This window comes from Protopterus annectens, chromosome 9.part0 (assembly GCF_019279795.1).
Source record: "Protopterus annectens isolate FY-2018-M chromosome 9.part0, PAN1.0, whole genome shotgun sequence".
NCBI classification, from domain to species: Eukaryota; Metazoa; Chordata; order Ceratodontiformes; family Protopteridae; genus Protopterus; species Protopterus annectens.
Window position 1 is genome coordinate 898,045,922 of NC_056743.1, and position 18,022 is coordinate 898,063,943.

Here is an 18,022-nt window from a genome sequence, read left to right on the forward strand (position 1 = left end):
CTCTCTCACATGGTGGTTATAAGGGATGCATGGCACTAACAGCCCCCTCTTCTATGAGTAGACAGGTTACAACTACAGATGTCACAGAATTCCCAGTTTAGGTGTTGCAGCAGCAATGGCTGAGCAAGAAAATTAGAGTATTTAATTCTATGTCACTTTTTAACCATTATTATAGATGTGCACAACTGCATAAAGATCAGTCTACCGAAATGCACTTTTTCAACTAAGAAAAAAAACAGTGAACCACTACAGAAAGTAGAAGGAGTCAACATACTAGTTCATGCTACATGAATTAATGCACTACATACTCTAAAATGCTCGGCATTTTTTAAGGAAAGAGAGACAAAAATATGAAAAATCACCATTCATGCACTTTGGTATTTGCACACTATGCAACATCATTTAGTAATACTACATAGTGACAAACTAGCAATCCTCTGTAAGTGAAACTACAAAAGCAACCTGTTATCAGAGTACACAAGTTAACACACAAACATGTTCATAAATCATATGACTGGGAGCATTTTGTTCATGTCAGCTAACTTTTTTCCTTGCATTTTGGTGACATCTAGGAAGATTCTTCACCTATCAACAAAAAGTAATTCAGCAACTGCCTAGTTATCGTCTGCTATGAAGAGCAGGCTACATCACTCTACTTACAGCCATTGGTATCGTTTGCTACTGCAATGATTCCCATGGGTTGCTGGGGGATGTCTGCTCTCAGCAACTTCATATCACCACCATCATATTTATTCACTCGTACAACTGCCCTGCGCACCCAGTCAGTCCAGAATATGTAGTCTGCGTAGACAGCAAGGCCAAAGGGATGAATTGAATCATATTTAAAAATCATCTAAAAAAAATAGACAAAAAACACAAAATTGTTAAATTTGGCAGATACAGACAAAACTAACAAGCATTCTGAAACAATGCTGAATATATTACCACTTCTCTGATGCTTAAGTACCCAAACAGGAGTTAGCCATACAAGTATTTGAAGGGAAAAAAACATCCAAGATGTGGCTCAGTACAGACTAACCAAATAAAAGTTAAAACAGGACTGAATTATCTACAATTGCTTTTCTAAACATTTTTAATTGAAATGGTCTACTTTGGGTTGACAAATGACAAATACATACATGAATATGCGCAGACACAGAAACACACACATATGCACAATGTAAGTACACATGTCAGAACACTGGCCATGTTACCTACCTCCCATGGTTGCACTATTACAGTCATCCCAGAAAACCTTGGTTGCTTAATCTCCCAACCTCTCCAACACATAAGTTCATACCTATTGCTTTCCCCATCTGCCACATCCATTTCCAACTATGTATCTAATACCCACTTCTCCAGCAAATCATAGCATTCTTTGATTTCAACTCTGTTTGTTGTTAAAATTTCCCACCATACTTGTATATACTATACCAGTTCTTTTGGCTGGGTCACACTTACCTCACCTACAACACCTGCACTATACACTGCATACTCCTAATCCTACTTATTTTTAATACTTTTTGTAAATTCCTTTTTTTTACATCTATGTTATGTCATGTCACAATACTATACAATTTAATCTTTCTTTACTGTTATTACACATGTAACCCAGGATTAATATGCAAATGGACAAATCTGATGAATGTTCTACCCGGTAATCAAACTTAAATAAAAATATATAAATACAAACATATACACAGAGGTTTATGCAAATGTAAAAGCAAAAATATAGGTACTAGACTACCTGCCTGAAGGTATTTATAAGCCTAGCTGGAATGTGTTGGCTTTCGTCGCCCCCTTAGATTAGTTCCCTGTGCCTCTGTCCAGCAGAGACAGTGAAGTGATCCCCGGGGTAAACTTTCTGTTTCCCATCCACTCGTCAAGGTTTCTCTTGAAGAGGGTTAGCGAGGAGCTCTGCCTAATGTAGACTGAAATCTTGTTCCAGAGCAAGAGAAGTCTCTGGGACAGGAATCTATCCCTCCAGCACGTCCTATTTATTGTTGTGGTGAGGTTTAGATCCCTAGAGCGTGTGGCTCGAGGGGATATGGTTTTCTTTAGGTGGAGCATGTCCATCAATTCTGGGCTGAACATGGCCTTGTACGTCAGGCAGAGATCACCTCTGAGTAGGCGGTATGCAACCGATTACAGCTGGAGTTTCTTCAGTCGACCTGCATAGGGCATCTCTCTGAGGCCAGTGATCCTCTTGGTGAGGTACTTCTGTGGTCTTTCCAGCTGTTGCAGGTGCCTTGTAAGGTACATCCCAAATGGGGCGTTGTACTCTACAATGGGTCTGAAGAGTGATGCATGGAGGGGCACAATGACCTCTTTTGATCTGGATGCAAACCCTTTTGTGATTAGATGGGCCACATAGAAGGATTTTCTAACTACTTTGGCAATGTGATTATCAAAGGAGAGGTTACCATCTACTTGGGTCCCCAGATCCCTTATTACACATCTTCCGCATTTAGGGGGCTACCACCTAGGTGGTAGTTTGTGGGTACTTTGTTTTTTCCAAAGGGGATGACTATGCACATTTTAGCATTTAGCTTGATGCCATGGTTTTGACACCAGGTATCTGTCTCAGTGAGACCCTTTTGGAGGATGTCTGTGTCTGCCGGAGAGTCAGTTATAGCCCCTAGTTTGCAGTAGTCTGCGAACTTGGTCAGCCATAGTCCTTCTGTCCTTGCCTGTACCTCTGAGAAGTATATGCCGAACAGGAGGGGCCCCCTAGGACTGAGGCCTGGGGAACGCCACTTGTAACCGGTTTGGACTCAGACCTAGATCCCGCAACTCTTACCATGTGGGTTCTGTCCATGAGCCAGTTGGTAACCCATCTCATGACGTAGGGGTTTTTATTCAGGCTGGTGAGCTTGTCTATAATACCTGAATGGGGAATGGTGTCAAAGGCCCTTGCAAGGTTAGTTCATCTTTGAGGTTGTGTAGGACGCAGCCTGGGACACCATCCTGTCCCATTGATGCTGTGTTTTTGGCTTTGGAGAAGGCTGTTTTAACCTGAGTGTCTGTGATTTCAGGGGCACTACATTCTTCTGGTATAGGTATGGGCCCTTTTGGGGGTGAAGTTTGCACTGAACCTGTCTGCCAGGATGTTGGCGATATCGGTCTGTTCAGTGTATTTTGCGCCATTCTGCACCAACTCCGACCAGATCTGAGAATTGCCACTTAGATTCTTGACATAGCTAAAGAATGCCTTGTGGTTATCTTTGGAGTCCTTGGCAATTTTTATTTCGAAGCTAGCCTTGGATGATTTTATGAGGGATCGTAGTTTCTTGCTGATACTGATCAGGGATGTCTTCCCTTCTTGGGATTTTACTCTTTTCTGGACTAGTTTCCTCCTTCTATTGTACAGCTTGTTTATGGCAGGGGTCCACCAGACTGGTTTCCTTTTCTTGGAGGAGTGAGTCTTGGTTTTGCTTGGGATAGCACGATCCATGCATTCTTGTAGGTGCCTGTAGAGTGCATTAGTAAAGGATTTTGCAGCTTGGACAGCATTATCCTTTGGTATGGGGGCTCTGAAACTTTCAACCTCAGTCTCAAGTACCGTGAAGTTTGCTTTTGAAATGTTTTTCACGGTGGTTTCTTTGACCGGGGGTGGGGGCGGAATGTGGATACCCAGAGTGATTAGTTTATGGTCAGATCTAACCAACGAGGGGTTGACCTATGGTGTGGAACAACGGTTGCCCATGTTGGTGATAACCAGGTCCAATATGCTGTCACCTCTGGTGGGGGTTTTGACCAGTTGATCCAGGGTGTTTGAGTTTATAAATTCTAGGAAATTTTGGGCAAGGGAGTTAGTACTTGAGTAGTTCTCCCAGTTAATGTTTGGATAATTGAAATCACTCAATATCAGGGTGTTTTGTAGCACCTTTATGTTTCCCAGTGTTTCCAGAAATGCGGAATGAGGGTCCTGGAACATGGTGGGTGAGCTGTAGCAAACTACAATTTGAATTGCAGTTTTGCCCATTGTTAGTTGCACGAGGATGATCTATGAAGCATCGTGCTGTGCCACTAACCTGGAGGTGTGGGTATCCTTGAATACACCCCCACCTTTTGTATTTCGGTCCAAGTTTTGTGGCCGAAATGTACGGTATGAGTTGTAGCCTAGTAGTGCTAGGGTGCTCTCTGGAGCCTTAAACCAGGTTGCACATATATCGATTTTCTCCATACTGAGGAGTGCCTCGAGTGCATGCATTTTGAGGTTTAGACTTCTTGCATTGAGTAGCATTACCCTCGGTTTTTGTTACTTGTTTATGGCGGTGGGTTTGTCTTTTGAGCCTTGCCTATAAAAATACACACATATTATACATCTATATAACTATATATAATATCTCTCTCTCTCTCTCTCTCTATATATATATATATATATATATATATATGTATATGTATATATATATATATATATATATATATATATATATATATATATATGTGTGTATAGAAAGTTTCAAAACTTTGAACTGCAAATGGTCGAGACCATAAGATCAAAACTTGGAATGTTTTGAATGGAGATCGCCATACATTGCAGAATGGGAAATTTACCATTTTCCTCACTGTAGTGCAATCTTGGAGTTGGTATACTTATTTAACAAAAGGTATGGGGGGGGGGGGGTGCAAAAAAAGTAAAAGTAAAAAAAAAAAAAAACTTTTAATTTTTTTATTACAATTCCGAAGTTTCAAAGCTTTGTAGTTCGAAGTTTTGAAACTTCAAGTTTGTATGCATGCATACATATAAATATATATATATATATATATATATATATATATATATATATATATATATATATATACGTATACACGCACACACACGCACGCACACACAAACACATGCATGTGAGCACTTGCACATAGGCTACAAAGCTGTGGTGGCTGTACTACCTAAAGACAGCAAAGACCCATCACAAACAACTTCATATAGACCCATTTCCATTTTAAAAAAGAAATTTTGTACTCACTATAATCTCCCATCTGTGTTGCCCATTTTCATTCCTCCTCAACAAATGAGTTCGGATCTGACTTGGCCACTTGTTACAGCTTGTGGAACTCTCGATCTCCTCCCTTACCCATAATGCTCTATTCCCCTAACATACCTCAGATCTTGTTTGTTGGCCTTGTAGGTTCATAGGTGTATTAGAACACTATTACAAGAAAGTATTACCTGTAGCACACAAGGAGGAACATTGGTTCCCTTATAACCATCTTGTTCTTCCAGAAGTCATAAAATAAATTGTAGGGGGTTGGAGGGAGGGAAGCTGAGTAAGAATGAAAATAGACAACACAGATGGAATGTTATGGTGAGTAAATAACTTCTTGATATGATGTTGTCAATTTTCATTCATTCCTCAACAAATGGGACAGAGTCCCCAGCTACCTGAATCTTCCGAGGCACCGCTAAGTCAAAAGCTGTTCTTTCCCTTGAGACCAGATCCAATTTGTAATGAGTAATAAAGGTATGAGGATTAGCCCAAACTGCAGCTGCACAGTTATCGTCCTGGAAGTCCTGAATAAAAATACTGATGAAGTTACTATGGACCTGGATGAATGGGCTCTTAAAAGGTTCTGACAAAGACAAAGCCAATTTGTTATAGAAAAGGAAATGCAATGAGTCAACCATCTGGCTAAAGTTACTTTGGGAACTGATTTGCCAAACTTCAATTCAGCAAAAGAAAAAAGTTATGTACTCACCATAATTTTCCATCTGAGTAGTTGTTCTTCATTTGTCTTCAACCTGTAGGTTACGGATCTGTATCGGATCCAGTTCGGCCACATATCCAGCATCTGATCAGAGCTTAAAGCTCCTCCCCTTACCCATAATGCCCCTGTCTCCTTCCTCCCATCAGATCGAGTTTGCTGCCCAACCGGTTACTCACACCCGACCCAACAAAACCTTGTCACTATCAGAAAAAAGCCTCTCTGAACAATGAGCAGAGCAAAGGACATCTTGAGGGTGTCCAACATCTATCTTTATATTATCCCCAGCAAATCAGACAAGGTCAGGGGAAGGAGGGTGGAAATGGTTGAAGACAAACGAAGAACAACTACTCAGATGGAACGTTATGGTGAGTACATAACTTCTTTATCTGAAGTACTTGTTTTCATTTGGTCTTCAACCTGTGGGAAAGAGTCCCCTACTACAATACACCTGGGAGGCCTTCATGGAAGGATATTCTGGAGTACAGCAGAGCCAAAAGATGCCCTGTTCCTGCATACTATGTCCAATTTATAATGTGAAATTAAAGTATGAGATGAGGACCACGTAGCTGCAGAACAAATATCCAGAGAAACTCTAGACCAAAAGGCCATTGAAGTAGCCATAGATCTGGCCGAATGTGCTTTAACCTGCTCTGGAGGGGGAATCCCCCTGAGAGAATATGTCCGCATAATACATTGTAAAATCCAGCGTGCAACAGTAACTTTAGAATCTGGATTACCCAGAAATGATTTGGTGTAAGAAATGAAAAGTTGGAAGTAGACGCGAATAGATTGCAGCAAGGCTGACCTCACTTGAAAAAGATCCGCTCTGCTACTGAAGGATTCAGAGACCACTCGTAAAGCATCAGGATAGATCTGCTGAGCCTGTCTGCTAGAATGTTGGATCATCCTGGAAAGTGCTTTGCCACCCGAAAATGGTAGGTGGAGATCGCTCATTCCCACACTCTCATGGCTTTATGACAAAGAGGGTAAGAACTGGTTCCCCAGTTTGTTGATGTACCAGACCACTGATATGTTGTCCGTCTGGATAGCAATCGTTCCTAGAGGAAGATGGGGATGGAGATCCTGCAACGTGAGAAGCACCACCCTCATCTCCAGGATGTTGATATGCAAATTGGTCTTGGAAAGGGACCACGTACCTTGGACCGTCCTTCCCGAGCAATGCCCGCCTACCCCAGCTGGGAGCCGTCCGCAGTCACCATGGCCTTGGGGAATGAAGGGAGAAAGGGACGTCCCTGGACCATGTCCGGGGAGTAAATCCATAACCGAAGGGAGTCCCTGCACACTTGGTAAATTCGAACAGGATGAGAAAGCAGCAAGTCCAGAACAGACCATTGCACTGCAAGATTCCACTGAAGAATCCGCATGTGAAAACGCGCCAAGGGTAGAAGAGTGATTGTGGCCACCCAATGCCTGTAGAACTACTATTGCTGTCAGAGAGTGAGTTTGCATGACGCAAAGAGCATGTAACTTCTGGCTGCATATCCTGTCTGGAGTAAGGAAAACGCTTGTCTGGATAGTGTCTAATCGAGCCCCAGTGAAGTCCAAGGTCTGAAATTGGGCCAGAGATGACTTGCTGTGATGCCTAACCTCTGGGCTAGTAACAGAAAGGAATCTCTCGCTTGGCAAAGTTGATGCTTGGAAGGGGCAGTGAGGAGTCAATCATCCAGGTAGGGGGATACCTGAATGCCCTGGAGTCTCACGTGAGCCGCTACTATTGCCATAACTTTGGTGAATACCTAGGGGCTGTGATGAGACCAAAGGGGAGTACCTTGAACTGATAATGATCGTCTCCTAGCCGGAAGTGGAGAAACCTCCGAGAGTGGCTGTCCATCTTGATGTGATAGTAAGCATCCTGGAGGTCAATCTAGCACATCCAGTCATTCTCCTGCAAAAAGGGCATACTGGATTGAAGTGTGACCACCTGGAACTTTGCCTTGGTGACTGACAGGTTCAAGGTTGACGGATCCAGAATGGGTCTTAGGTCCCCCTGTTTTCTTTGGCAACAAAAAGGACCTGGAATAAATGCCTGATCTGGAGTGGTCTAGGGGAACAGGTTGGATGGCTCATTTTCTTACAGCTTTGCTATTTCCAGTGTTGCATCCTCCATGTGCATGGGTGGAACATCCTGGAGGCGTTTTGGTGGGAGAGGTGGTTTGAGGAACGGGATTGAATAACCTCTAAATATGATCTGCAACAACGAATGATCCATTGTTATGGACTCCCACTCCGTTAGGTGTAGTGATAACCAGTCACTAACTGCCTACAGAGATGGACAGCCGGGCAACCCTTCAGGGCTGTTGCACGGGTCTGTCTGAGAAAGGTTCTCTTGACCCATAATTTCTTGGACCCCCTCTGCCTCTGGGGGCAACATCTATTGTATCCCCCTCTGCCTCTAGGGGAAAGCGAGTCTTGAGTGTCTTGGGAAAATGCCTGAGATTTCCAGAACCACATCTTCTTAGTCCCTCGATGATTCCTGGAAAAGGATCTTTGAGGGGCAAAGAAGCGGATCCGGATGGCAGACAGAATCTTCTTCTCCTTCTGGAGCAAAGCCACATGTACCGACTTCCCAAACATGGAGGAACAGTCGTACAGGGCATTGGTGAATGACATCTTGAAGGGTTCAGAGAATTGACAGAGCCGGAGCTAGGTGTGTCGCCTAATGGCAATGCCTGTACTAGCTGCCCTAGAGGCTCCCTCAGTAGCATGGGAGAGAAGAAGCATGGAGTTGTTTGCAACGGACTTCAGAGTGGCTATATGAGCGGAAAACTTATTGTCTCCCGCTGAAATAGACTCTGGGGTCGACTCAGCGATCTCCTTCACTAGGTCTCGCTGTAGCCGAATCACAAGTGCTATGTAATTCAGCACTCTCACAGAAAAAGTTGCTGAAGCGTACACCCGCTTCCCAAATTGGTCTAACGTCTTTGACTCTCTATCAGGAGGGTAAACCATAGAGCTCTCCTGCGCAAGCTCTTTCTTGGTGCCGGCTGCCACCACCATAGCATCAATCGGGGACCCCTTATTCCAGTACATCCTATCAGATGGGGGGCTTAATACTTTATCTGGGTGCTTTGGGATAGGCTCCACTGTGTCTGGTTCCTTCCACGCCCGAGATGTTATCAGGTCCACTAAAGTATCAGTAGGAGGGGACACCCAGGAAGTAGAGGAGCCTGTGCCGAATGCCTTGAAGAACACTGATTCATCCAAGGTAGGCTTTTGGGCAGACCACCCCCCTCTGGTGAAGGAGCTCTATAATGTCTCTGAATGAGACATCCTTGGGGGTGATCGGGGAGAACCTTCCCCTTCCCCCAAATCAGTGTCTTTGGTGAGTGACTCTGGAGGAGAGTCTAAGTGCCTCCTTTTACACGTGTGTTTGCGAGGGATCTCCTCAGTGGGGATCTCTGGGGAGGACTCGCCAACATCCTGCTGCTCCCAAGCCGGAGCTTCCTGAAGAAACACAGCAGCAGGCTGTCCCTGAGATGGCTGGATGGCCAAAACCGTACTCAAGACAAAGGGAGTCAGGGCAGAGTCCGAGGATGAGATGGTCAAAGGTCTCAATGAAATCGAGAGGACCCTCTCCACCACATCAAAGGCCGAAGGAGAACAGACATCCTGAGAAAGGCCAGCAGGAGTCGGTCCCCTCTGACCCAACAAGGAAGCCCGAGCCGAACCTCCAAGTGACCAGATACCGAGGGGGATACTGTGCTTTGACACACTCCGAGCAGATAACATCCCCTTGGATCAGAAGTCGAGGCTACTACTCCAAGAGCCCGTCGGATCCGACACGCTCAAGGTCATAGCCAGCATCGAGTTACAAGGTACAGTCGGCACCGACCCCTTAGTTTCATAGTTTCATAGTTTAGTACTAGGCTATCTGCCCTGGGGCATTTGTAAGCCTAGCCATAGTGATGTGGCTTTCGCCACCCCATGAAATGGTACAAAAGTGTACAGAATAGATTTAGAATACTGTGCCTCTGTCTAGTAGTGACACAGTGAAGGTCCCCTTATATAATAGAACTAGTTTACCGTGCCCTTGTCTAGTAGTGACACAGATGTGACCCCTGGGGTAAACTTACCATCTCCCATCCACTCATCAAGATTTCTCTTGAAGAGAGTTAGTGAGGGGCTCTGCCTAACATGAACAGGGATTCTGTTCCAGACCAGTTGGGAGGGTGGCTTAATGGCTAAGGTGTTTGCCTTACAAGCACAAAGTGCAGCGTTTGAGTCTCACAAGGGATAATTGGCTAGGCTTAAAATGGCTCACAAGGGCAGTTAGCTTAGTACTAAAAACTATGAAACTATAAAAAAACTATGAAAACTATGAAACTATGAAACTAAACCATGGGAAGCCTCTGGGTTATGAATCTATCCCTCCAGCATGTCCTATTTATACTTGTGCCGAGGTTTAAGTCTTTAGCTCTCGTGGTTCTGATGGATTTGGATTTTTTGAGGTGGAGCATGTCCATCAGTTCCTGATTGGACATGGCCTTGTACGTCAGGCACAGATCACCTCTGAGCAGGCGGCATGCTACTGAATACAGCTGGAGTTTCTTTAGTCTGGCAGAATAAGACATATGTTGGAGACCCTTGATCCTCTTGGTGAGGTACTTTTGTGGTCTCTCCAGCTGTTGCAAATGCTGGGTGAGGTACATACCAAATGGGGCATTGTACTCAATCATGGGTCTGATAAGGGAGGAGTATAGGAGTAAAATGACATCCTTGGATATGGATGTGAATCGCTTCATGATAAGGTGTGCAAGGTAGAATGCCTTTCTAACCACTTTGGCAACGTGGGTGTCAAATGACAGGTCACTGTCGACTTGGGTCCCTAGGTCTCTGATTACTTTTTCCGTACTCAGTGGGTTGCTGTCTATGTGATAATTTGTGGGTACTTTGTTTTTCCCAAAGGGGATGACTATACATTTTTTGGCATTTAGTTTAAGGCCATGACTCCGGCACCAGATGTCCATTTCTGTGAGGCCTTTTTGTAGGATGTATGTGTCCTCTGGTGTATCGACTATGGCGCCTAGTTTGCAGTCATCTGCGAACTTTGTCAGCCACAACCCTCCCATGCTTACTTTAACATCTGAGAAATAAATGCCGAACAAGAGGGGTCCCAGGACAGATCCCTGTGGGACACCACTTGTGACTGGCTTTGAGTCTGACATTGCTCCAGCGATTTTAACTTTATGGGTTCTGTCCTTTAGCCAGTTTGCAAACCATCTAGTGACATAAGGGTTTACATTTAAGCTGTTGAGCTTATCTATGATGCCTGAGTGGGGTATTGTGTCGAAGGCCTTAGCCAAGTCCAGGCAGGCTGTATGGACTGCTTTGCCCTCATCAATGGCTCTAGTGACTGTTTCGAAAAAGTCAACTAGGTTCAAAAGGCAGGATCTACCCTTTACAAAGCTGAACTGGGTGGGATCAAGTGTCTGTACGTCCCCAATGTCTCTGTTTATGAGTTCCATAATGATTCTTTCCATAGCTTTGCAGACCAGGCTGGTTAAGCTTATGGGGCGGTAGTTCCCAGGGTCTGTAGAGGTACCCCCTTTGTGGAGTGGGACCACTGTTGCTGTACGCCAATGTTCAGGTACATATCCTGTAGTAAGGTTAAGGTTAAATAGCATTTTTATGTGCGGGTTTAGCTCCTCTTGGAGTTCACGTAGCATGCAACCCGGGATACCGTCAGGTCCCATTGATGCTGTGTTTTTAGCTTTGCTGAGGGCGGCTCTCACCTGGACATCTGAGATGACAGGGAGATTACATTCAGCTGGGATACGTATTTCTTCTTTTGGGGGTGAGGGAGGGGAGAAATTTGCACTGAACCTGTCAGCCAGAATGTTGGCAATATCTGTGGGTTCAGTGTATTTTTTGTTGTTGTGAACTAACTCTGAGCATATCGGAGGGTTTCCGCCCAGGTTTCTAACATAGCTGAAGAAGGCTTTGTGGCTATCTTTAGTGTCCTTAGCGATTTTTCTCTCAAAGTTGGCCTTGGATGTTTTTATGAGAACACGTAGTTTTCTGCTAGTGTTGATCAGAGATGTCTTCCCTTTATGGGATTTTGCTCTGTCGTGCAGTAGCTTCCTTCTTTTGTTATACAATTTGTTAATGGCTGAGGTCCACCAGACAGGACGCTTGCCTTTGGTGGAGAGGGTCTTGGATTTATTTGGGATTGCATGATCCATGCATTCTTGGAGAGGTCCATAGAAAGCATTTGTGAAGGATTCAGCATTGTGGGATGTGGTATCCACTGGCCCAGTGGGCTTAAAGGATACCATCTCAGTCTTAAGAAGAGTGAAGTCTGCTTTTGAGAAGTTTTTCACTGTGGTCTTTTGTGCTGGGGGTGGAGGTGGGATATGTATATCCAGGGTGATTAGTTTGTGGTCAGATCTCACTAGTGAGGGGTATACCTCCGGTGTGGAGCATTTTGTCCCCAATGTTTGTGATGATCAGGTCTAGTATATTATCTCCCCTAGTGGGAGAGGTGACTAGTTGTTCCAGCGCATTTGAATTTATGAATTCCAGGAACCTTTGGGCTAGGGTGTTAGGGCTAGAATAATGTACCCAATCTATGTTAGGGTAGTTGAAGTCTCCCAGTATGATGGTATTTTGTGATATATTCATATCCTCCAATGTCTTCAGGAAGGCTGAGTGGGGTTCCTGAGATTGGCAGGGTGGTCTGTAACATGCTACCAGTTGTATAGCAGTTTTGCCTATGGTTAGTTGCACCTGTATGGTTTCCGATGCTTCATGTGTTGCTACTAACCTGAAGGTGTGGGTGTCCTTGATGAATATGGACACTCCCCCTCCCCTTTGTGGTTCGGCCCAGGTTTTGGGGCCGAAAAGCATGATACGAGGTATAGCCTGGTAGCGCTGGGGTGCTCTCAGGAGCCTTGAACCAGGTTTCAGTTACTGCACAGATGTCGATGTTCTCCATACTGAGGAGTGCATCGAGTGCCTGCATCTTGAGATTTAGACTTCTGGCGTTGAGCAGCATTACCCTTAGTTTTTTTCCATTTTTGTTTTGTAAGGAGGTGGGTTTGTCTTTTGAGCCTTGCCTTAAAAAGGCACTATGGGGGTGGCAAGAGCCTTAGCCAATATCCGAAAGCCCAGTGGTGACAGGTGCAAGCAAGACGTCAAGGGTCCTCGGATCCAAGGGTTCCGAAACCGAAGGTCGGATCGAAGGAGTAATTGGGGTGAAAAGACTGCATGCTCCAAGCTCCAGAGGAAAAAGGGTGCAGGCAAGACTCCCATCTGAATTTGGGTGTAGATAAACTTCTGTATCACCCTGTCCATCTCCGTTTCACTACGGCTCCGGGTGGAGCGGGAGGAGGAGGTTACCGACATCGGTCTGGAGCGACAGTGAGGGGAAGCCCGAATGGGAGACCGGATCCAGGAGTCCTCTGGCTCAAGGGAAAACCTGGGAGAGTGGAGCTGAGGAGATCCTGGTCTAACAGCTGGCCTAGATTTTGGCGGTGGCCCGACCGGAGCAGAGTGGTCGGGAGACTGCTTTTTTGGCCTGTGCTTTTTTTACTTCTCCCCTTCCCCGGACCTCGTGGCAGGAGTCTGAATCTCAGAGAATGGAGGAGTGTTTGAAGCTTGGGGCGTGGGGGCTACAGTCCCCGAAGTGGGAAGTAGCCCTTCAAGATGGGATTAAACCCGGCACAGACAGAACAGGAGGTTTGCAAATGGGCTGCCCCCAGACACACTATGCACAGAGTGTGGCCATCAGATGGAGAGAGCTTATGGCCACATTCTGTGCTTGCACTTCCTGAAACCTGGCTTTGGGGTCTCTGACATATTCCCAAAAGAGGCCCAGTGCACTCACCACACACACACACACACATGCGTGCTTTATAGAAAAAGTCGGAAAGTAGAGAAGCAGAATTTTTTTTTTTTTTTTTTACTGACGACCATGGGGGGTAGGGAGGGTTGTGGTGTAGCAGAGGGAGAGGTAGAAAATGAAGATAGAAAAAGACCAAAAACACTCACTTACCCAAAACAAAATCACTAGACCACGATGTGTACTTTACAAGTGGCAAACGAGATCTGAAGGGAGGAAGGAAACAGGGGCATTGTGGGTAAGGGGAAGAGCTTTGAGCTCAGATGAGATGCTGGATATGCGCCTGAGTTAGATCCATAACTCACAGGTTGAAGACCAAATGAAGACTACTTCAGATCAAATAATGGACTAGTTTTTCTGAAATTCTTTGTTCTATGCAAATAGAAACGTAACTGTCTGTGAAAATCCAACAAGTGCAACATGCATTCTCCTTTGTTCATGAAATTTGAAAAGAAAAATGGAAGATTAATAGATTAATTGATCTTGGATTCTGATGCCACCTTAGGAATTAAAGATGGGCTGGTTCTTAAAGGAAGCTTAGAAGTTAAGGCTTGAAGTTCAGAGACTCTCTGCACAGAGATCATAGCTACCAAAATCATAGTTTACCAGGTTAAAAAAATGTAGTTCTCATTTGCTGATGGTTCAAATGAATATTAAATTAAAGCTTGTACAACTAAATTCAAATACCATGGTGGAGTTGGATCTTTAAAAAAGAGGTTCAGAAGAAAGGTACCCCTTAGAAAGGCCTTACATAGACAGGGATCCAGGGAAGTAAATAGTGTGGGAAGAAATAGCAAGGGAATTGTTATGGCTAGGCTTGTATAGGCCCTAGGGCCCATAGCCTAGTACCAACCTATGAACATACGATGAAGCTAAGGTGGAACTGTTAATACCTAATATGAAGATTAGAAATGGCAGGCAGTTGTACTTTAACAGTCTAGGAGCTAGCCTCTTCATTAGAAATTGTAGCTAATAACCCAAGAACTTTATGCGCAGCTGCTGAAAGAGGGTCAATATCTTTTTGTCATGCTCAAAAACAAGTCTTTTCCATTTACTTCTGTAAATCTTCTAAGTGGAAGCTTTATGGGAAGATAAAAGAATGTGGTAGGCAGGGAAGAGAGCATTGGTTGTCTAGCTACCAATGGAAGTGGAGAAACCATGCAGTTAGTTTTAGGCCTAAAATGTCCAGGTGAATTATGTCTGTCAGATGAGAAGGTCTGGAACTGGATCCAGAATTCATGAAGGGTGAACTAGATGACACCAAAGAAAGGGGAATCAAATCTGATGTGGCTAATAAAGGGCAATGAGAATGACTTTGCTCTTCAATCAAGATGCTTTCTGGAGAAACTCGGGGATTAGAGGGGTTAAGGGCTAAGCATAAAGGAGACCATGGGGCCATCATGCAGAAGAGCATCTCTCGGTGACTCCCCCATTGGGGGGGGGGTCAGGGAAAAGAACCTGCTGCACTTCTTGTTGAGGGGAGATGTAGAGAGGTCGCAGGAAGGTTGGCCCCACTGGCAGAATATCTTCTCCGCAACTCTCATGTTGACAGACCACTCATTTGACAATAAAATGGACCTTTTCAACTTGTCCGCTATCACCTTGGATTTCATCAGAATGTACACTGCTATCAGAAATCGAATGGATGAGACTGCCCATTGCCACACTCTCGGAGCTTCTCGGCACAAGGGGTAAGATCTGGCTCTCCTGGTTTGTTGATGTACCACAGCACTGACATACTGTCCATCCGAAATGCAATAGTCCTGGAAGGGACAGAGTCTTGAAAGATATGCAAACTGGCCTCTTCGGGGGACCATGTGCTTTGAACAGTCTTTCCCAAGAAGTCGCCCCACCCAATTTGGGAAGCATCTGTGGTCACTACAGCTTTGGGTGGAGGAAGAATGAAGGGATGGCCTTGCAATGTCTGATTTGCTCAAATCCACCACAAAAGGTACTTTTTGCATGCCTGATTTATTCTGATCTGTGTGGATACAGGTTGGTGCAGAATGAACCACTGAGTTGCCAAGGTCCATTGAAGAATTCTCATATGGTATTTTGCTAGTGGAAATAAAACTATCACAGCGGACACTGATCCCAAGGCTTGCAGAATCAATCAAGTTGATACAGAAGAATTCTGAATTCTCTTTTTGAATTGAAATTGAACAGTCTGAATCCTTGGTAGGAGAAGAGAGGCTGTAACTGATAATGTGTTGAACAAAGCCCCTATGAAGTCTAATGTCTGAGATAGTTCTAGCTGAAATTTATGTTTGATGGTTATCCCCAGATGAGAGCAAATCTGGAGTTTGTAGTTTCGAACTTTTATCAGAAGATGCCTAGTCTGAGAGGTTATGAGTCAGATGTCCAAGTACGGAAACACCCGGAATCACTGCAGTATCAAGTGAGCTGCTACTACTGCCATGCATCTGGTGAACACTCTGGGAGCTGTGGTGAGGCCAAAAGGCAAAGCTCTGAATTAGTAATGACCATCTCCCAGATAGAAGCATAGATGTCTCTTGGATTGTCCATTCATTTTTGTGCGACAGTACGCATCCTGAAGATCTACTGAGCACATCCACTAGTCCTTGTGCAGGAAAGGCAAAATAGACTGAACAGTGACCATCTGGAACTTTGCATACTGAACCAGTTTGCTCAGACTGTTGAGATCCAAAATTGGTCTCCAATCCCCTGTTTTCTTTGGCACTAAAAAGAATCCTGAGTATGTTCTGGATTCTATCTGGTCTGGGGGGACCTCTTGGATGACTTTTTCTAGCAGCTTTTTTATTTCTAGAGCTGCTGTTTCCTCTGACTGGGTGGAACATTAGGAATTTTGTTTAACATTGAAGGAGGGGGGTAAGGAAAAGGGAATTATACAACGTCTGGAAATTATCATCTGCGCCCATGTATCTTTTGTAATGTCTAGCCAGCCTCTCTAGTGCAACAGATGACCTCTGACTGCATCCACAGATGGACAACAGGGTATCCTTTCTGGAGCACTGATAGGGTCCATCAGAGAAGAAATCTCTAGACCCCTGGTTCTAGGGGCCTTCTCTGCCCCACAAGCAGTGTCCTCCATTGGAGATCCCCCCTCTGTTTATCTTCATGTGGATCTTGGAAAGAACCCTGGGATTTTCTGAACCACATCTTTTGACCACTTCATTGATTCCTAGAGAAGGTTCTTTGAGGGGTTGAAAAATGTACACCTGCAGCAGACAGGGTCTTACCATCTTGCTCACACCTGGAGAATGTGTCCTTTACCTTAGGGTCAAGTAAAGAACTTCCATCAAAGGGTGCATACTGATGGAGGAGGACTTGAAGGGCTCCACAAAATCACACAAGTGCATCCAAGCATGCCTCATAATGGAAATGCCTGGACTTGTCACCCTTGAGGTACCTTCAGCTGTATGTGAAATGAGCCTGATAGATGAATTTGTGATAGATTAGAGGGTAGCCAACTATGAGGCAATAGAGCACTGTGCCTAGGAAATACTGGCCCCAAACAGGGATTTGGAGAGTTCCTTAATCAAATCTCTCTGCACATCTAGTGAAGTGTGGCAAATAATTCAGTGACCTGAGTGCAAAGTTTGCTGAAGCATATACACGCTTCCCAAATCTGACCAATGCACTGGACTCCCTGTTAGGGTGATGGACAGATGAACTCTGTTCTGCAAGTTCTTTCTTTGTGGCTGTCACTATGACCATGGCATCTACTGGTACTTCCTTACTCCAAAACTCTCTCCTTTTCATTGGTGCCAGTATCTTCTCTAGTCTCTCGGGGATCAGCTCAACAGAGTTAGGTTCCTTCCATGCCCGATGGAAGATCAAATCCATGAGCTCATCGGCAAGCACAGTCACCCAGGAAGTAGACAAGCCAGACCCAAAGGCTTTTAGGAAGACTGATTCCTTCTGGGAAGAGTTATCATTAACCGAACCACTGCTTTGCTTGAGGAATTCCAGGATGTCTTCAAACGAAATGTCATCAGATGGTGATTTTGGGGACCTTTCCCCATCACCAAAATTGATATCTTCAGTAACTGACTCTTGAGGAGAGTCTAAGTGCCTCCTCTTGCACCTTCTCTTCCTAGGGACTTCTTTGGTGGGATTATTTTGGAGCGGTATCAGAAGAAAAAGAATAACCTGCTGAATATAGACTGGAGACTTTGGGCTAGCTGTCCCTGTGCAGTATAGTGATGAGGCTCAAGGCACAAAGGCATACAGGATCCAGACAAGGAATCCAAGGGCAGTATAACTGTCTGTCCTCCAGAAGCAGAAAACACACGTCCACCACCTCCAAAGGCAGAGTGTTCCAGGGAGGAGGTGGCCAACTTAACTGAGAAGGTATGCTCCCTCTGACCTGAAAGCAGTCCACCAGAGGCAGAAGTTGGGGCCTAGCTGTCTAATGCCAAGGCTCTGAGGGGCAGAGATGGCTCAGAAAACTTTGAAGTCAACTCT

At 44.8% G+C, this 18,022-nt stretch overlaps 1 protein-coding gene across 1 annotated transcript in view; it reads right to left on the reverse strand.

Annotated features, from left to right (window-relative positions):
• The window catches only part of LRP1 (LDL receptor related protein 1), a 2,772,300-nt gene that overhangs the window by 944,211 nt on the left and 1,810,067 nt on the right, over positions 1-18,022 (reverse strand). Inside the window, exon 44 of the mRNA XM_044083629.1 lies at positions 661-853. Within this exon, the coding sequence (XP_043939564.1) occupies positions 661-853 (193 nt within the window). The remainder of the gene's footprint in view (positions 1-660; positions 854-18,022) is intronic.